We start from the raw sequence: 21,236 nt of genomic DNA on the forward strand, positions 1-21,236 counted from the left end.
AGTCTTACAGATGGAGAAGGCTTGGTCCTCTGAGCTAGACACGCTGAGCAGGTCAGCTCCCTGGCTGCGACAAGAGTCCAGCGCTTCCTGCCATGTCACTGCGACCTGGGACACAAACTCATAACAGGGTCCCCCCTCAGGGCCATTGAACAGGGCCTTGCAGCCTTCCTCTGTGAGAGAGATCAGAGAGGGGATTCAGCATTGTGGTAGTATGTGTGTGTAGGGGGTTGTGCGCATATCCAGCAGTGCCGCTGAACACGTTGTTTTGCTACAGCATTTCTCAACTACCATCCAACAGACAAATGTATCGTTACATATTTCAGTAAAACTTATTGTTAAATATATGCCAAATAAAAACAGTGTCTGAACTCCACACATGTATTTCTAAACTAAGTTCCTCACAGAGGTTTGACATCGTCAGACACTGGAAAATACTTATATCACACCAAACATGCCAAAGTGAAGGATCGAAGGACTTTCTGGGTTCAGAGCAGTCTCGCCTAGCTAGACTGGAGCATTCAAATATTGTGGGAGTAAGCTGTCTGGTTCAAAAGACTAGGTTCAGAGCAGAGTTGGTGTCACGGACATCGTATTGAATAGACCAAAATGCAGCGGGAATGTGAGTGCTCATCTTCTTCTTTTATTAAAGAAAGAACGTGATACAAAAACACTTGAAACAAAAACAACGAGGAAAAACAGTCCTGTGAGGCACACAGCTAGCTACACACGGAACAACTACCCACAAAAACCCATGAAAAGACCCCACTACTAAATAGGACCTTAAATTAGAGACAACGAGGAACAGCTGCCTCCAATTGAAGGTCAACCCAATAAACTACACATAGAAATAGAAAGACTAGAACGAACATAGAAATATACTAACATAATACATTAACCACAAACCCCGAAACACATAAAACAACCACCCCCTGCCACGTCCTGACCAAACTACAATAACAAATAACCCCTTTACTGGTCAGGACGTGACAGTTGGGGTCAAGTCAATCGTAATTCCAGTCAATTACGGAAAATAATTTGCACTCCTATGGACATATTCCACATCCTTAATTCAACTGAGGGGAACTGAAATAGAATTGAGTCCAATCTTGATGCAAAGATCTTTCTACGTCCTTCTCTTAAAGGGAAACTCCACCAAGACAAGTAGACTACTTAGAGGAAAACCCCATCCAAAAACGATCTTTTGGTATTTGTTTCATTAGTCCGTTGTTGATATAATCCCAAAATGTTTTGTATGTCAGCAATCGGGCAACTGAATTTGATTGCTGTCAGAAAGTTACAACTGACAAATGAAACAAATACCAAAAGATAGTTTTCCTTTAAGTACTCTATTAGTACTAGTTCCAGTAATCATTATATGTGAAGGGAAACGGTACAAGAAGACTAGTAGTAGATTCATTCCAGAATCATGATTTATATCAATAATAAAAATAAGACAACTTGCCATGTTTTAGACAATATCCCATCTTTTTGTCAGCATCATAGTCGGAGGTTGTGGAACACCAGTATAGTTCAGATGATTGGTTGTCGGGGAGGCACTCGTGGTACCAGCTGCCGTTGTAGTGGAAGGGAAACTCACAAGGCTCCCCGGTCGACGTCCCATTGGTGGTGTGGACAACTATGGGTAGAGGAGAAAAATAATTAGAATGAATCCCATGGCACCCATTTCAAATGAGTTTATTAGGAATATCTGAGTTAGTATTCAATCTGGACACATCTAAAGATATGACCTCGCACAGTTTGACTGTCAACTCAACTGGATTTAGTATGTAGGACAGGTCTGTGTACAGGTCCTTAATGTAGGACCTGTACACAGAACACATTCATTGAATACAAAAGCTGCTACTTTCAATGGAGAGCCAGAGCTTAGATAATGTTAAACTGTATCATTAAGCCGAAGGCTACTTGCAAACAACTGGCATAAAGTGCCATAGATATGATTTAAAATGGAACCGGGTCAAGGGTATTTAATGTGACGTGCAGGGGGCATCAATTGGGTATGGCACAGTATGGCAGCCACCATACCCTAGTTCAACACCAACAATTTAAAATAGGCTTCTAAAATCATTCCAATGCGGATTAAAATGCAAATGCAGTTTAGCGATATTAGCGGGCTAGCTTTACAATCATGTGGACAGCTCTGGGGCAGGCTGTTTATTGGTACATGTTTTAGGACGCTGTCACGCTCTGACCTATGAGAGCTGTTTTTTCTCTGTATAGTAAGGTCAGGGTGTGATATGGGTGGGCAGTCTATGTTTGTTGTTTCTATGTTTAGTTCTTGTTTTTCTATTTCTATGTTGAGTTTTGGAATGATCTCCAATTAGAGGCAGCTGGTTCGTGTTGTTTCTAATTGGAGATCATACTTAAGTTGGGGTTTTTCTATGGTGTTTTGTGGGTAGTTGTTTTCCGTTTTGTGGTTGTTGCCTGACAGAACTGTTTGCTGTCGTTTTTGTTCCTTTGTAAAGTGTTTCATTAAATAATAATCATGAGCACTCAACACGCCGCGCCTTGATCCCCGATATAAGACTGCCGTTACAGACGCCTCGGAGCGGGAGGGAAGGCTGCAGTGAACAACGCAGCTTTTCTCTCAAAACAATGCAGAGGTGGAAGATGGCTGAAGATAGCTAGGTAGCTGCTGTTTGACTTGACAGGAAACTGAACTAGTGTTTTTATTCTCAGTGCTGAGCTAGTGTGTAGCAGTTAACATTCTACAAACACATGTCATACAGCAGTTAAGTCCCCTATCGACTGAGCCGAATAGAGCTACAGCAGCCAAGGTGATAAAGGCTGGAGTCAATTCAGCTGTTCTCCAAATTGCATTTTAGAGTTTAGAAATGCAGCAAATGAGCTTCAACTTGATAATAAATATCACTTTGCCCCTGTCACGTTGCATACCCTAAGTTTAGTTGAAATGACGGCCCTGTGCAAACATGATGTAGTTAAGTGAAAATGAAAGCAAGTGTGTTCATACAGGCCTTGCTGAGTCATATTAGCCATGTCAACAGTTACAAGGAAGACTGTGGTAATTCTGGTTGGAAAGATTCCCCTTCAATTCCAAACGGAACAAATGAAACATGTGACTGCCAAGCAGAGCTCTGTAAAGTGCACCTGACATTAGCATACAACAGACCATGCTAAATCTATTGTCTCCAAGTGATACAGGATGTTGTTCATAAAGATATCAATGTAAATGTCTAGGTACACTACTGTTCAAAAGTTTGGGGTCACTTAGAAATGTCCTTGTTTTTTAAAGAAAATAACATTTTTTTGTCCATTAAAATTACATCAAATTGATCAGAAATACAGTGTAGACATTGTTAATGTTGTAAATGACTATTGTAGCTGGAAATGGCAGATTTTTTATGGAATATCTACATAGGCGTACAGAGGCCCATTATCATCAACCATCACTCCTGTGTTCCAATGGCACGTTGTGTTAGGTAATCCAAGTTTAGCATTTTAAAAGGCTAATTGGTCATTAAAAAAACCTTTTGCAATTATTTTAGCACAGCTGAAAACTGTTTTCTGATTAAAGAAGCAATAAAACTTATTTTAGCCTTCTTTAGACTAGTTGAGTATCTGGAGCATCAGCATTTGTGGGTTCGATTACAGGCTCAAAATGGCCAGAAACAAAGAACTTTCTTCTGAAACTCGTCAGTCTATTCTTGTTCTGAGAAATGAAGGCTATTCCATGCGAGAAATTGCCAAGAAACTGAAGATCTCGTACAACGTTGTGTACTACTCCCTTCACAGAACAGCTGTCTCTAACCAGAATAGAAAGAGGAGTGGGAGGCCCCGGTGCACAACTGAGCAAGAGGACAAGTACATAAGAGTGTCTATTTTGAGAAACAGACGCCTCACAAGTCCTCAGCTGGCAGCTTCATTAAATAGTACCCACAAAACAGTCTTAACGTCAACAGTGAAGAGGCGACTACGGGATGCTGGCCTTCTAGGCAGAGTTGCAAAGAAAAAGCCATCTCTCAGACTGGCCAATAAAAAGAAAAGATTAAGATTGGCAAAAGAACACAGATACTGGACAGAGGAAGATTGGAAAAAGGTGTTATGGACAGAAGAATCTAAGTTTGAGGTGTTTGAATCACAAAGAAGAACATTCGTGAGACGCAGAAAAAATGAAAAGATGCCAGAGGAGTGCTTGTCGCCATCTGTCAAGCATGGTGGAGGCAATGTGATGGTCTGGGGGTGCTATGGTGGTGGTAAAGTGGGACATTTCTAAGTGTCCCCAAACTTTTGAAGGATCGTGAATATCTAAGTTCAGTGCATTCTTGTAAAATGTGGCTAGAGGTTTTATACATGTAATAAGCATAGATAGGCCTACATGAGATGGGATAAACTGTTTATTCTATTATGTCCTATTCTATTCCATTAGGAGAATAAGCCGCTCAGAGGACAGAAAATACTCACCGCGCATCGGCCGCTGGCAGATATTATCGGTCGACTCATCCTTCCTCCAGGCGTCTGAGGAGTCGCGCTTGGCACTGACCAGCCCGTCGGTCACCGTGAGGCCCATCTGGTACACCGTATAGATGGCCCCGTCCAGGCAGCGCCACAACAGCATGGTGGCCTGCATGGAGTCACAGCTGAACAGAGATAGGGCCTTGGTCTTCACCTCCAGACCCAAGCACTGGGACGTGCCCACGTGGAAGAGACGGTGGCCGGACCCCCACTTCCACTGGGACCCCCTGGAGCCGTCACACTCCCCCAGGGTCACGCTGAACCCAGACCCTGCAGATTTAGCCCCTGCTATCCCGGAAACTGCAGTCCCAGACGTGGACATAGCTACCAGGCACTTTCCTGTGCTCACATGCTGGATGGTGAAGGTGTCGTCACCTGGAAATGATCATGAACACACAGTTGAAGTCAGAAGTTTACATACACCTTAGACAAATACATTGAAACTCAGTTTTTCACAATTCCTGATATTTAATCTGAGTAAAAATTCCCTGTCTTAGGTCAGTTAGGATCACCACCTTATTTTAAGAATGTGAAATGTCAGAATAATAGTAGAGAGAATGATTTATTTCAGCGTTTATTTCTTTCATCAATTCCCAGTGGGTCAGAAGTTTACATACACTCAATTAGTATTTGGTAGCATTGCCTTTAAATTGTTTAACTTGGGTCAAACGTTTCGGTTAGCCTTCCACAAGCTTCCCAAAATAAGTTGGGTGAATTTTGGCCCAGTCCTCCTGACAGAGCTGGTGTAACTGAGTCAGGTTTGTAGGCCTCCTTGCTCGCACACACTTTTTCAGTTCTGCCCACACATTTTCTATAGGATTGAGGTCAGGACTTTGTGATGGCCACTCCAATACCTTGACTTTGTTGTCCTTAAGCCATTTTGCCACAACTTTGGAAGTATGCTTGGGGTCATTGTCCATTTTGAAGACCCATTTGCAACTAAGCTTTAACTTCCTGACTGACGTCTTGAGATGTTGCTTCAATATATGCACATAATTTTCCTCCCTCATGATGCCATATATTTTGTGAAGTGCACCAGACCCTCCTGCAGCAAAGCACCCCCACGACATGATGCGGCCACCCCCGTGCTTCACGGTTTGGATGGTGTTCTTCGGCTTGCAAGCTTCCCCCTTTTTCCTCCAAACATAACGATGGTCATTATGGCCAAACAGTTCTATTTTTGTTTCATCAGACCAGAGGACATTTCTCCAAAAAGTACGATCTTTGTCCTCATGTGCAGTTGCAAACTGTAGTCTGGCTTTTTTATGGCTGTTTTGGAGCAGTGGCTTCTTCCTTGCTGAGCGGCCTTTCAGGTTATGTCGATATAGGACTCGTTTTACTGTGGATATAGATACTGTACCTGTTTCCTCCAGCCTCTTCACAAAGTCCTTTGCTGTTGTTCTGGGATTGATTAGCACTTTTTGCACCAAAGTACGTTCATCTCTAGGAGACAGAACATGTCTCCTTCCTGAGCGGTTTGACGGCTGTGTGGTCCCATGATGTTTATACTTGCGAACGATTGTTTGTACAGATGAACGAGGTACATTCAAGTGTTTGGAAATTGCTCCCAAGGATGAACCAGACTTGTGGAGGTCTACAATTTATTTTCTGAGGTCTTGGCTGATTTATTTTGATTTTCCCATGATGTCAAGCAAAGAGGCACTGAGATTGAAGGTAGGCCTTGAAATACATCCACAGGTACACCTCCAATTGACTCAAATGATGTCAATTAGCCTATCAGAAGCTTCTAAAGCCATGACATCATGTTCTGGAATTTTCCAAGCTGTTCAAAGGCACAGTCAACTTAGTGTATGTAAACTTCCGACCCACTGGAATTGTGATACTGTGAATTATATGTGAAATAATCTGTCTGTAAGCAATTGTTGGAAAAATTACTTGTGTCATGCACAAACTAGATGTCCTAATCGACTTGCCAAAACTATAGTTTGTTAACCATCAATTTGTGGAGTGGTTGAAAAACGAGTTTTAATGACTCCAACCTAAGTGTATGTAAACTTCCGACTTCAACTGTAAGTAAATATAGTGATATTATAGTCATAATAAAGTGTTAGTAAATATAGTGACATCACTACAACAATATAAGTTCATTCAACACAATATTTTATTATGTTTACAATATATTTTGTATCACTATTCATTAGAATGTTTGGTTGATATCTATCTTGTCTAGAGGTCGACCGATTAATCAGAATGGCCGATTAATTAGGGCCGATTTCAAGTTTTCATTACAATCGGTAATCGCTATTTTTGGACACCGATTTGACGATTTCTTATTTTTTTGTATTTTACACTTTTATTTAACTAGGCAAGTCAGTTAAGAACACATTCTTATTTTCAATGATGGCCTAGGAACGGTGGGTTAACTGCCTTGTTCAGGGGCAGAACGACAGATTTTTACCTTGTCAGCTCGGGGATTCGTTTTTGCAACCTTCCGGTTACTAGTCCAACGCTCTAACCACCTGCCTTACATTGCACTCCACGAGGAGCCTGCGTGGCAAGCTGACTACCTGTTACGCGAGGGCAGCAAGAAGCCAAGGTAAGTTGCTAGCTAGCATTTAACTTATCTTATAAAAAACAATGAATCTTAACATAATCACTAGTTAACTACACATGGTTGATGATATTACTAGTTTATCTAGCGTGTCCTGCGTTGCATATAATCGATGCGGGTGATGATTTAACAAGCGCATTTGCGAAAAAAGCACTGTCGTTGAACCAATGTACCTAACCATAAACATCAATGCCTTTTTTAAAATCAATACACAAGTATATATTTTTAAACCTGCATATTTAGTTAATATTGCTGCTAACATGAATTTCTTATAACTAAGGAAATTGTCACTTCTCTTGCGTTCCGTGCAAGCAGTCAGGGTATATGCAGCAGTTTGGGCCGCCTGGCTCATTGCGAACTGTGTGAAGTTCATTTATTCCTAACAAAGGCCGTAATTAATTTGCCAGAATTGTACATAATTATGACATAACATTGAAGGTTGTACAATGTAACAGCAATATTTAGACTTAGGGATGCCATCCGTTAGATAAAATACGGAACGGTTACGTATTTCACTGAAAGAATAAACGTTTAGTTTCCGGATTCGACCATTTTAATCACCAAAGGCTCGTATTTCTGTGTGTTATTATGTTATAATTAAGTCTATGATTTGATAGAGCAGTCTGACTGAGCGATAGTAGACACCAGCAGGCTCGTAAGCATTCATTCAAAAAGCACTTTCGTGCGTTTGCCAGCAGCTCTTCGCAATGCTTCAAGCATTGTGCTGTTTATGACTTCAAGCCTATCAACTCCCAAGATTAGGCTGGTGTAACCGATGTGAAATGGCTAGCTAGTTAGTGGGGTGCATGCTAATAGCGTTTCAAACGTCACTCGCTCTGAGACTTGGAGTAGTTGTTCCCCTTGCTCTGCATGGGTAACGCTGCTTCGAGGGTGGCTGTTGTCGATGTGTTCCTGGTTCGAGCCCAGGTAGGAGCGAGGAGAGGGACGGAAGCTATACTGTTACACTGGCAATACTAAAGTGCCTGTAAGAACATGCAATAGTCAAAGGTATATGAAATACAAATCGTATAAACAGAAATAGTCCTATAATTCCTATAATAACTACAACCTAAAACTTCTTACCTGGGAATATTGAAGACTCATGTTAAAAGGAACCACCAACTTTCATATGTTCTCATATTCTGAGCAAGGAACTTAAACGTTAGCTTTCTTACATGGCACATATTGCACTTTTACTTTCTTCTCCAACACTTTGTTTTTGCATTATTTAAACCAAATTGAACATGTTTCATTATTTATTTGAGGCTAAATAGATTTTATTGATGTATTATATTAAGTTAAAATAAGTGTTCATTCAGTATTGTTGTAATTGTCATTATTACAAATACATGTTAAAAAATCCGCCGATTAATCGGTATCGGCGTTGAAAAATCATAATCGGTCGACCTCTAGTCTTAATATAAGTTTAGCTGTGTCACGGTTGTTTGAAGGAGCGGACCAAGATGCAGCGTTTGTGTAGTTCCACATATTTTATTTAATCCGTGAAACGTAATGCAATAACAAAATAAACTTAAGGACAAAACAACAAACCGTGACGCAGGAGGAACAAACACACTCACAAAATATAATCACCCACAAAACACAAGTGGGACAAACAACAACTTAAATATGGCCTCCAATTAGAGACAACTACAACCGGCTGCCTCTAATTGGAGGTCATGCCAAACAAAACCCAACCTAGAAATACAAAACTAGAAACTAAACATAGAAATACAAAAATGTACAAACACCCCCCTGTCACGCCCTGACCTACTGAAAATAACAACTTACTATGGTCAGGACGGGACAAGCTGCTGGTTATCGTTGCCTAAATAGTTCAGCTTGTCGTGGAGGCAGGGGACCAGACGAAATTTCAAGGCAATCAACAACAGTTAGATAAGCTAAAAAAATTATCTAGAAACGCCAGGGGTCTATTGGGCCTGTGCTTATCATGGTCTCCAACATTGATTGCTGATAATATTCTCAGTCAGCAGGCCAATTGCTTTTATCCTCCATCATGTGGCAGACTTAAATCCATGAAACATTCTACCAACAATACAGAACTGTTTTATCATTTCCAAATCTGGACTAAAGAATTGAATTGAATTAGAGGCCAATTAAATACAACTGGGTGTGATGTTTCACTCTGAACTGGGTGTGATGTTTCACTCTGAAACACTTTTGGTGAGCCTTTATTTTCAACAATTAGATACAGTATAAAATCTGCAAATGTGAACGTGCATGTGAACGTGCATGTGTAATAAGGAAGACCACATAAGGAACTATTAAACAGAAAACAACATCAAATTAAATTGTTTAATTCTCCATAATGTATTGACCTGATTTACTGGACAAAGCAGGAAGAGAAACTCAACTGACAGTTACTGCCGTAAATATAAAACCATAAACGATATCACGTGTACTGTGTAATTGGTTAGCAGTTGAACTCAGAAACATGACAGACTGCATCTCTGAGTTGAACATATTCAGCCTATGATGAGTATGAGATTAGATATTTATAACTGGCACAGCAACACTCTGTAGGTCTAATTTAGGCGGCCTACGCTCATTAAAGAGAGGCTAACGTGGAGAGAGAGAGAACAGTACTTGATCATGGGGATATGATCATGCAAACTGTTTTTACAGATACACCAACAACGACCACATTCTGCAACATTTGGATCACTTCAACTGCGTGCAACCTTGCAGCAATGACTTTGCAACATTGTCCCAACAGACTCAATAGGGCTGCACATTCTGAACGCGAGAGGGGTTTCAAGACGTCATTATTTTAATCCTGATGGATATACTTTATAAGATGGTCATTACGCATTTCGAAAGCAGATGAGGAATTTGATGGGCCATAAACGCAAATAAACCAAAGTCCACATATGGCTTAAAAAAAACAAGTTGATTATACGGCAAGCGTACGTTACTTTCTGCTTTTGAAATTGAACAAAGGGGCTTGACGTCCCATTATTGAGCCTAACCCCCCCCCCATTCAAAACAATAATAGGTTACCACCGACTCTCCAAGTAGCTGTTGAGTCTATGGAAACGCGATAATCTTTCAACGAATTTATCCAGTTATGGGGCGGGCATGCCTAGGGATGACAATGGAAAGCACCTTACTTACCGGAATATGTAGTTGACGCGCAACTTCCAAAACAAATAGTTTTATCCCAAAAGAATAAGAAAAAACATAGGTAAACTGTTGCTTGAAGTGTCATTTTATCCATGGTTATAATACCACGGATTCTCTATTCGGATTCATACGTCTCCAGTAGCCAGCCTACAGTTTGCGCATACCCAATTCTGCGTTCCAAAGTAGCACGAGCCTACTTCACAATTGTTGACTGACAGCTGGTTGACTAACCTCTATTCCCCTTCCTAGGCTGTTACGGTTTTCTGCGTGTTGCCAGTCGACTACGCATCACAGACCACTCCCAGTCCGCGAACTGAAAGTGACAACTTTATTGATGTTATTTTTCAACATAATACACCATTCACAGTACATATGTATTATGCTGCGTCAACGACAAAAGACACTGATAAATCAATAAAAGTATGTTGACGCTGCGTCTCTAACTATCGTAAGCCACTGTCAATTCTCTCAAAGACAAGCAAATAAGAACAGCAGTGAAACATCATGCAATGAATCATCTCAACCATGAAGCCTGCATTCTCAGCCAACAGTCAGGCCAGCCTGTAGAGGCCATTGCCAGACAAAGGATTTCTCCCCAATGGCACCATATTCCCTATATAGTGCAGTACTTTTGACCAGAGCCCTATGGGTCCTCTTCAAAAGTAGTGCACTAAATAGGGAATAGGATGCCATTTGGAACATAAAGAGAGAGAGAGAGATCCAGAGTCCATCCTACTCAGTCTCCTTCCTCCACATGATATCACCCCTGCCCTAGTCCCACACCACAAAGCATCTCAATGCAAATTACTCATTTCAAAGTAAATATGGTAGAAATAAACAGGATAAAGACAATATTACCACCACGATACCACCCCCACAGTGCACTGCAGAGCATCTCAATGCAGATGACTCGTTTCAAAGCAGACGCGGTATAGCAAGACACAATTCAGACACAACTTGGATACAGCTTCATTTTATTTACACTGAAGGCACAGAGCATTTGTTCTGAACATTATCAATAAAAAACAACAAGAGACAGTAAACATTTTCAAGCATCCGTGACATCCTCTTGCATGTATTTCTTTCCACACAACAGAAACAAATACATCAACATATTTCATATCTAATAACTCTGTGTACCCAATATACAACAACTACAACTGGTAACACAGCAAAGACTGTACCTCATAACAAACACACACACATACGTCTGCTTAGAATACTGGATTATTTCTCAAAGAGCGACCATTTACATAACAGTACTTTGTTACATCATTTTTGTTTCATCAATAAAAGCTTCTTTACTCCTACATTTTGACAGATGTGTGGACCAAATGAACAAAATGGAAGTGAATGACAAATATTTTTCTCCCAATGATAAATAATAAAACATAAATAAATGCCTGCATTTTTCTCTTAATTTTTTCTTCACTTCCTCTTATGAATATCATGTATGTACTTATAAACTACTTTAAAAAAATACTGTGAGGGTGTGAGTGTGTCTTCTGTGTGTAGGGAAATACGCAATAAACAACAAAAAATGATAAACTAAAACATCATCTTTCTGTGTTGTATTGATGGAGTTTGGTGCAATAAAGTGGTAACAAAGAAACACTGTACTTTAATGACACGTTAGATAAAAAAAAAACATAACTTGGAATTGATTTGGGGTCTTATTTCTGTTCACGAATAAAATACATAGAAGATGACTTCAGAATCTATTGCAAAAGCATGACTTTGTCTTTGCTGTATAGAACAACTGAATCACGGCCATTGTTATCTTAAACAAGAAAACTGTTTTGGTCCTGTACAAGGCATTACAGAAAACTAGTCTTCACTGCGTGAAAGACTTGTACTCACAAATATAGTGGGTACCAGCATTAGTGGAAGCAGTTGGCATTGTACCATAATAACAAAACAACCTTACAGTGCAAATAATATCTATCCATTTTCAAATGCCTACATTAGAATGTCAAAGTACTTGGAATAACAGCTCTAGTCCTTTATAGACAAAACTTACTTCACACGAAGATGCACGCCCTCACTCTCAGCCACACGATTGGTCCCTGATTCATCAACTACTTGTATAAGGCACGGGAGGTTGGTGGCACCTTAACTGGGGAGAACGCGCTCGTGATAATGACTGGAGTTGAATGGAATCAAATACATCAAACACACGGTTTCCAGACGTCTGATGCCATTCCATTTGCTCCGTTCCAGCCATTATTATGAGCTGTCCTCCCCTCAGCAGCCTCCTGTGGATTAAAGTGGATAAAGCTAATTGGGCTCTGACATCCTTCTCTAAGTTCCCTTGATGTGGTCCATGTCAGACCCACACAGAGACATACCATTCTTCACAGTCATACAGAGTTCGGCCCATTCCCATGCTTTACCCAACTTTAGAGAACATCACCATTTTGCTGTCTCCAATAAGTCCTACAGTGCATCTGGAAAAGGCACCTTATTCCCTATATAGTGCGCTACTTTTGACCAAAGCAGTGCACTTAATAGGGTAAAGAGTGCCATTTTGGACACAGCCCTATTCTCCAGAGTGAGCTTCCAGGTCTGCGATGAGAACGTTTCCATCGGAGTCTGTGGCCTGGGAACTAGTATGTCTGTAGTACGCGTTTCCCAGGGACGGCAGTCTGCGGAAGCGCGTCATGTTCCTCTTATAGACGAGCCAGAGCACCGCCACCAGCACGGCGAAGATCAGCATGGCCACCAGGACCGCGGCTGGGACGACACTGTGGTGCAACCCTGGAAGAGACACAGAGGGGTGAGTTTACTGGACATGGAAGGCTCTGTTAGTCATGGTAGAGGCTGGTCCCAAGATACCTTGAGTTGCCAAATTATTAGAATGTGCATGAGAAAAACAGCATAAGTGTTAATAGCCTCAATTAAACACCTACCATTTAGTGGCTCCACTTCTACCTCAGGGATCGTATCTGCAAAGAAGACGATCTGTTTAACTTGACTGATCTATAGAATACATACATGTACACTGTACAAACGCATAACACAAAGCTTTGTCATAATGGCAGTTGGAGGCTAGTGAGAGGCTGCGTATACACAGGCAGCCCAATTCTGATATTTATTTCATTTATTGGCAAAAATATCTGATTTGATTGGTCAAAAGTAAAATTAGTGGCAAAAGATCAGATTTGGGCTGCCTGTGTAAATGCAGCCAAAATGTCTCTACTCTACCCAAGTTAGTTTTGCAGACAAAGCCCAGTCTGTCAGTGCACTGAGAGAGGAGCCACATCCCATCAGACACCCTGGTGGACACACAGGTGTCTGCCGCCAGCAGGCTGGGGTCTGGGGCCTTGACGTTCCAGTTGGAGTAGTCCATAGGAGAACCATCGAACCATGCCATGGAGCCCGCTAAATTGGACCGGACAAACAGATAACATGTTTAATAAAGAAGTTGTGAATTGGTCCATTCGACCCCTCTCCTTCCACCCTTCAACTCTGCACCAAGTCATTAGTGTTTTTCCCCCCACAGTGCTTCTATCAACTCACCAGGTAAAACACTAAGTCAATAAATAGTATCAAAATACCACTTGAAAAATGTGAAATTCATTATGTTTCTAACCCTGTTAAGCTTTGTCTAATCCCAGTTCTGTCCGTAGCACTTACATTGTCTGTCTTTTGCCAGCTGTTGGTTTATATTGTACGCCAAACCAGAAAGACTGCTTATTTTGATGAAAAGAGAGGAAACTTGGGGAAGCATGTGCTTACCGTCAGTGTTGAAGAACATCCCCAGCCAGACGGTTTGATGTGGGAAGCCATACGACCACAGCTGCTCCAGAACGAACCTGTTTTCCGTCTCTGTCTGTATGGTCAGGACCTCTGACGTGTTCGCTGGAAGAGGTAAAACCCCACCAAACCTTCATTATTACATGTGTATTACTGAGCATGAAGAAGGCAGTTCTCTGTGAATGTTTTGCACCCTCAGATCTATAGCTACAGTACAGTATTAGCTACTAGAATGGAGGTAATACATGGATCCCATAGGGGGAGCTCTCACCAAACATAACATTTTGGACAATTACAACAGGGAGTCATCACAAGGAAACGCCCATAGAGAGAGATCCATTAAATCCTTGATCCATCCTAGCATGAGACCGACTGTAATTGACTCCACGGTGTACTGGAGACTTACCACAGTAGGATGAAGTTGCCGAATGAAGGACAATTTTGCAATTTCCCCTTATGGGTTAAGGTTAGAATTTGGGCAGGGGAACCTGATCCTAAATCTGTGCTTGAGGGCAACATCTGCCCGAGAGTTCCTGTACCTTTGTGTTTGCAGTGCTCTCTGGCCTCCTCCAGGGTCAGTCTCTGGACCACGGGCTCAAAGTTGTAGCAGCTGGCGCCAAACCTCAACCACGTCAACGGACACACAACCTCATAGCTGGTGAACGCATTACTCTCTACGGGAGAACATTTAGAAAAGCGGTATTGTGCATTTGAAACTCTTGAGGAGGGACTAACAGCACAGGAAGCTTTAGTAGCCACTGTTTTATAATTTACTAGGACCCAGCCTATACTCACTAGGCGGCGGGACATGGCACAGGGCTCCCTGGAGCGGCGTCTCACAGTCAGCCCTCCTCCAGCCCCCAGTGACGTCCATGTACACACAGTCCCCCAGGATGAAATCCTCATCATCGACCGCATCCCAGTGAGTGAAGACTGTGTCACTACCATCAGACCACTGGTAGTTGATCCCATCCTGTAGGCCGTACAGTCACAGGCAGGGAGGAGGTGACACACACTCTTAGGGTGAGCCTACGTTGCTAAGGCGGGTTGCTAAGGGAGAGGACGGAGTTGTAGATCACGTCATGCAACGGGGCAGAAAGAGTAGAGGGCAGCAGGTGATGTTAAAAGGTTCGGCTTGAGGGAAGTGTGGTGTTTATATACCAATGTGTCTGGCATTGTGTAGAGCGCTGTGAATCAATTCTCTCCTTTCCTGTCCTCATTCCATATTTCACGAGTAAGACATTCCTTGAGTCTATGGGATTCTTGGATCCACATGTTGTGAGTGGCTCAGAATTCCTCCCAGCCGGCCCGGCGGTTGAGAAAAACTACTCCCATACTGTGTTGAGTGAAGCACAGAAATGCGCCCCAAATGGCACCCTATTCCCTACATAGTGCACTACATTTGACCAGAGCCCTATCGGTCTTGGACAAAAGTTGTGCACTATAAAGTGAATAGGGTGTCATTTGGGATGCACACATAGTTATGCATGGGCTGTGGGCCAGGAGGAAAGCTCTGGACAACTGCAGTAACGGGATAAGTTACAGTGTGACAAATATCTCTGTTTGTCACAGGATATCAGCCATAAGACATATATTGGTACATAAACACCAAACATACAGCGCATTCAGAAAGTATACAGACTCCTTGACTTTTTCCACATTTTGTTATGTTACAGCCTTATTCTAAAGTTGATTAAATAGTTTTTTCCCCCTCATCAATCTACACACAATAAAAAATGGAAATGTCACATTTACATAAGCATTCAGACCCTTTACTCAGTACTTTGGTGAAGCACCTCTGGCAGCGATTACAAGCTCAAGTCTTCTTGGGAATGATGCTACATGGTTGGCGCACCAGTATTTGGGGAGTTTCTCCCATTCTTCTCTGCAGATCTTATCAAGCTCTGTCAGGTTGGCTGCACAGGTATTTTCAGGTCATTCCAGAGATGTTCAATCGGGTCCGGGCTTTGGCTGGGTCACTCAAGGACATTCAGAGACTTGTCCCGAAGCCTGTTTTGGCTGTGTGCTTAGGGTCGTTGTCCTGTTGGAAGGTGAACCTTCGCCCCACTCTGAAGTCCTGAGCGCTCTGGAGCAGGTTTTCTTTAAAGATCGCTCTGTACTTTGCTCAATTCATCTTTCCCTCAATCCTGACTAGTCTCCCAGTCCCTGCTGCTGAAAAACATCCCCACAGCACGATGCTGCCACCACCATGCTTCACCGTAGGGATGGTGCCAGGTTTCCTGCAGATGTGACGCTTGCCATTCAGGCCAAAGAGTTCAATCTTGGCTTCATCAGACCAGAGAATTTAGTTTCTCATGGTCTGAGAGTCCTTTAGGTGCCTTTTGGCAAACTCCAAGTCATGTGCCTTTTACTAAGTAGTGGCTTCCGTCTAGCCACTCTACCATAAAGGCCTAATTGGTGCAGTGCTGAAGAGATGGTTGTCCTTCCAGAAGGTTCTCCCATCTCCACAGAGGAACTCTGGAGCTCTGTGAGAGTGACCATAAGGTTATTGGTCACCCCCCTGACCAAGGCCCTTCTCCCTCGATTGCTCAGTTTGGCCGGACGCCCAGCTGTAGGAAGAGTCTTGGTGGTTCCAAACTTCTTCCATTTAAGAATGATGGAGGCCACTGTGTTCTTGGGGACCTTCAATGCTGCAGACATTTTTTGGCGCCCTTCCTCAGATCTGTGCCTCAACACAATTCCTTCTACCTCATGGCTTGATTTCTGCTCTGACATGCACTGTCAACTGTGGGACCTTATAGAGACAGGTGTGTGCCTTTCCAAATTATGTCAAATCAATTGAATTTACCACAGGTGGACTCCAATCAAGTTGTAGAAACATCTCAAGGATGATCAATGGAAACAGGATGCACCTGAACTCAATTTTGAGTCTCATAACAAAGGGTCTGAATGCTTATGTAAATACGGTATTTCTGTTTTTTATTTTTAATAAATGTGAGAAAAAAATCTAAAAAGCTGTTTTTGCTTTGCCATTATGGGGTATTGTGTGTAGATTGATGAGGAAAAATTATTGAATCCATTTTAGAATAAGACTGTAGCATAACAAATTGTGGAAAAAGGGAAGGGGTCTGAATACTTTCCGAAGGCACTGTATTCATATAAGAGTTGTAGAAATGTGAATGCGTGTATGTGAATAGAAAGTGCCCAAAATGGGACTTAGTAGGCCTACTTTTGATTTGAGGAGATCAGATACATTTGGTTATGATATGGTGCGAACATGCTGTGAACAGTCGCCAAGATGAAATCCCCATGCTTTGAAAGAAAGACATGGACTGGAGAGAGAGAGAGCGACAACATCAGAGTAAACAGACTGTCAGATGCACGTGGTCTCCAAGCATTTCTGTACTTACAACATTACTTCATTGTGGCCATGCTGTTTATAAAAGACCTCTAGCTAGTGCTCTTAGCTGTTTCCTTGCCGTGACGTAAATCTACTACACACACACTCCTAACATCATCAAAGGTCAATTCATGCCACAGACCAACTTCGACATGCTTGTTAACGAGCGTTATCTTCACACGCACACGCACACACACACACACAGCCTAGGCAGGTAGCAGTACTCAGCGGAATAGTATAATACATACGTCTTGACTATACAGTCCAATCCAGTGGGGGAATGCCAATCTATTGACAAGGACAGTAAGGAAAGCCTGGTGGAAGGGGTCGGTAACGCTCACCAGCTCAGACTCAGACTCTAAGCACATATGCAGCGCCTCGTACCAGCTCATGTTGCCACGGACAACCCTGTATCTGCGGTTCTTGTACTCAATATTGTCAGGGAGAGGGTGGAGGTAGGAGTGGGATGGGGGTTTAGCTGCGTCTGTTGCAGGGAACGAGAGAAGGGGAGAGGAAACGGTAAGAGAGATTGTTCCATGAGGAAGCAAGGGCGTCGATTTGTCACGAAATCAACAGAAACACTCATTTCAATGTTCAACCATTTCTGAAGGATTTCTCTCAGCGAGCTGACTCAACGGGGTGACATTTTGAGAGCACAAAACAGGAAGCTCTAACAGTTTCATTAATGATGTAATACAGACATGATTGGTAATATCTCAGCTCTGTGCTCTGAAAATAGGCCCCAATGTGTCTGAAGGAGGGTGAGTGCGTGACACAGAATGCATGAGGACAGAGGGGAGTCCTACCTTGGGGTTTCTGACAGACAAAGCCATATCCACTTTCTGTGCACTTCTCGTCAAACCACTTCCCTGTCAGGTGGAAGTTGTGGCTGTTGGAGAGCACCGTGCACAGAGGATCGTCCCCGCCCAGGGGCCCGCTCAGCCACTCGTCCTGCAGAGGAGGGGCGCCCACACACACATGCACGCATACACACACAGAAAGGTACACAGACACACACACGCACCCCCCCCCCCCCAATCAATACACTATACAGAGAACATCACCAAAGCACTAAGACAATATTTGATGTTTCATTTAACCTCAAATCTCCGTTGAGAAGGTCTTACCGTCAGAGGGTTCTTGGGTTCTACAGGAGACCAGTTGGTGTAGCTGACAGGTTTCCCATTGGTCCATTTCATGGTGTCCTCATCCCGTAGACCAATCCAAACGCCCACTGTCCTGCCCTGGAGCAGCATGGTGATGTACGCTTGCTCGATCTCGTCTTCGATGGCGACCAGCGTGCCTTGGAAAGAGGAGCAGATAGACTGGGAATCTCTCCAGCTCTTCCCCTCCTCAGAACTGTTGGGAAGGTGCAGCAGGAAACACTGCCAGAAGACACACAAAACACAGGACAGAAATCTAGCAAGGTTTTGGTATAGTTCCACCAACTAGATTTTTCCTTGTACGGTGTGATAGAAAAATTCCGTATTTAACGTATCTATTTGATATTAATGGTTAAAAATGAATATTTAACTAATAGTAAGACATTTCTGTCCTACTATTGTCTGTGTTTTAATGGTCTCCACTCTAGTTCCCTGCAGATAATCTGGGCGTATGGTCACCAGAGATGGCTTGAGCTGACAAATGAGTTAAAGACTGCATTACATAGACAAGAACGTGTTTTACTAGAGATAGCTTAGGAGTAGAACAATCCCTCATTGTCTCAAAATCATTCTTGCATCTGGGAAACTAAGTCAGGGTGGGGTTAAGACAACAACCCACGTGCAGATAGCGACAGGACGAAGCCAGGGGCTTATGATGCTCCTTGGTCTGCACGAGGAGGGTTGAACCAACCATGACGGACCATTGTCAGTGTCAGCTATATATAGTACTCTGCATTTGTGTTAAGGTTAGGTTACTCGGTCCAACACTCAAGGGTGGGGGGGGTCGACCAGCCTCCTTATTGCAATAATTAATCGATATTAAATAAAGATGATTATTTTAAGGAATGACCAAGTCTCTCTCAGTACTGAATCTCCATGACAACGGAGAGATGGACAAGAGAAACTCAAATCAAATCAAATGTTATTGGTCACAAGCGCCGAATACAACAGGTGTAAACTTACCTACGAGCCCTTTCCCAACAATTCAGCGTTAAAAAGTAAGACAAATATTTGCTAAATAAAAAAGGAAATAGTAACACAATAAAAACAATAACGAGGCCATATACAAGGAGTACCAGTACTGAGTCACTGTGCAGGAGTACGAGGGAGTTGAGGTGATTGAGGTAATATGTACATGTAGGTTGGGGTAAAAGTGACTAGGCAATCAGGATATAAAATAATGGGCACTAAACTATACAAACTTCCATTCAAGCCCATGCAGAGGCTTTGAAATGAATAAAAGGATGCGAGATGAGGTGAACCTTGTGTCCGAAGTAGAGCCATCTCTCTGGACAGCCTCCGAGGTAGTGAGGCTCTCTGGGAGTCTCCACCACGGACACGGTCCGGCGCTTACATACGTGAGCATGGAGACTGCCACACTCACCCACCGACCACTGACCTGTTGGCCACAACACGTCAAAGAGAAGTCAGTCGTGGTGTGTGTGTGTGTGTGTGTGTGTGTGTGTGTGTGTGTGCCTGTGTTCTCACCTGAGATAGAGGACATGGTCACACACTGTTTCTGTTTCACTGGGGCATCATGGGAGCTTCCTTCTGCCCAATTCTGATAATCCACAGCGGACTCATCACTCCAACTGCACACACACACACACACACACACACACAGACACACACACACAAACACACAAACAAACACACACTCCTATTACACCCCCTCACACTAAAGAAACAGCATAATTCATTGAGTGTGAGGTAAAATACAGCATTCCATAAACAAACAAATAAAACACTTACCTGAACTCTTCCCTCACGAGGTCCGTGGACAGCCCTATCCACCAGTCAGTCGACCCCAATGAGAGCTGAGAGAACCAAGAGAAGAAATGGGGAATGCTTAGCTCACTCATTCAAGGCCTTTTACCATCCTCGCTCCAGTGAAGGATCAGCCCTTCAGCCTCTTTCATGCCACGAGAGCCCGTTCAACCCCTCTCCTCGGCCTTGGCCCCCAGCCTCTGCTGTTTTATCCACAGCTCTGTCCTTTTTACCGCCTTCAAAAGCCTCTCCACCAGAGGGCCATTCAGTCTGATCAAAGACACTGGGTTGTAGTGAAACAAGGCCCTTTATTTTGTTCCTGTATGAGGGGGCACGAATGTGCGAACGTGTCGGCGTGTGTGTTTGTACGTGTGTGTAAGAGAGAGAGCGAGGGAGGGCACTTGTGTGTGAACTGTGAATGTACGGCCGCGTGTGGGAATGAGGGCGTTCGCGTGTGAACGTGCCGGCTCGTGTGTGTGTGTGTAAGTGTGTGCATGACTGTGTCGGCATGTGTGTGTGCGTGTGTGTGTGTGTCTGACTGTGTGCGTTAGCGCGTGTGTCGGCCCGTGTGTTAGTGTGTGTGTGTGTGTGTACAGACCTTCCCCATGCGCTCTCTGATGAATCGGAGCTCCTCTTTAGAGTGGACAGACAGCAAGTGGGCGCCCATCATCATACAGGCCAGGTTAACATCCTCCCAGGGAAAAGGCTGCTTGGCCAGCAGATACTCTGCTCCTCTGTAGAACACCCAGGGCTCGTTCTCTACAGGACAGAGGAAGGTTACACAGTCCCTCTCAGAGTTACAACTGCAATTGATAGCACAAATAAGCATATAAATAAATGAAAAACAACTCAATAAAAAAACGTCAAAAATGTTAAATATAACAAAATACATAAAAAATGAATAAATTTACTTACGGTCATTATACCAGTATGGTTTGTTCAGCTCCATACCTACGAGACAAATAAGACAGATATTCTTAGC

The 21,236-nt window shown here is 43.0% G+C and overlaps 2 protein-coding genes across 12 annotated transcripts in view; both read right to left on the reverse strand.

The window, feature by feature from the left end:
- The window catches only part of LOC115179465 (lymphocyte antigen 75), a 37,802-nt gene extending 27,348 nt beyond the window's left edge, over positions 1-10,454 (reverse strand). The window contains exons 1-4 of the mRNA XM_029741016.1: positions 10,199-10,454; positions 4,441-4,866; positions 1,463-1,636; positions 9-170 (exon numbers count right to left, since the gene is read on the reverse strand). Coding sequence (XP_029596876.1) covers positions 9-170; positions 1,463-1,636; positions 4,441-4,866; positions 10,199-10,301 — 865 coding nt within the window. The 5' untranslated portion in view covers positions 10,302-10,454. The remainder of the gene's footprint in view (positions 1-8; positions 171-1,462; positions 1,637-4,440; positions 4,867-10,198) is intronic.
- Positions 10,455-11,164: 710 nt separating this feature from the next.
- Positions 11,165-21,236, reverse strand: part of LOC115179770 (secretory phospholipase A2 receptor) — a 26,401-nt gene continuing 16,329 nt past the window's right edge. The window contains exons 15-28 of one of the 11 annotated variants that reach the window (XM_029741513.1): positions 21,170-21,205; positions 20,853-21,013; positions 20,240-20,304; positions 19,976-20,079; positions 19,750-19,886; positions 18,452-18,709; positions 18,131-18,275; positions 17,666-17,808; positions 14,759-14,936; positions 14,503-14,637; positions 13,946-14,068; positions 13,412-13,588; positions 13,117-13,152; positions 11,165-12,964 (exon numbers count right to left, since the gene is read on the reverse strand). In XM_029741513.1, the coding sequence (XP_029597373.1) occupies positions 12,747-12,964; positions 13,117-13,152; positions 13,412-13,588; positions 13,946-14,068; positions 14,503-14,637; positions 14,759-14,936; positions 17,666-17,808; positions 18,131-18,275; positions 18,452-18,709; positions 19,750-19,886; positions 19,976-20,079; positions 20,240-20,304; positions 20,853-21,013; positions 21,170-21,205 (1,916 nt within the window). In that variant the 3' untranslated portion in view covers positions 11,165-12,746. Of the gene's footprint in view, positions 12,965-13,116; positions 13,156-13,411; positions 13,589-13,945; positions 14,069-14,502; positions 14,638-14,758; positions 15,014-15,131; positions 15,300-17,153; positions 17,257-17,572; positions 17,809-18,130; positions 18,276-18,451; positions 18,710-19,749; positions 19,887-19,975; positions 20,080-20,239; positions 20,305-20,852; positions 21,014-21,169; positions 21,206-21,236 lie in introns of those variants that run through there. The other 10 variants (XM_029741512.1, XM_029741510.1, XM_029741518.1 and 7 more) reach the window with 10 other exon arrangements.

Source organism: Salmo trutta, chromosome 39 (genome assembly GCF_901001165.1).
Source record: "Salmo trutta chromosome 39, fSalTru1.1, whole genome shotgun sequence".
Classification (NCBI taxonomy): Eukaryota; Metazoa; Chordata; class Actinopteri; order Salmoniformes; family Salmonidae; genus Salmo; species Salmo trutta.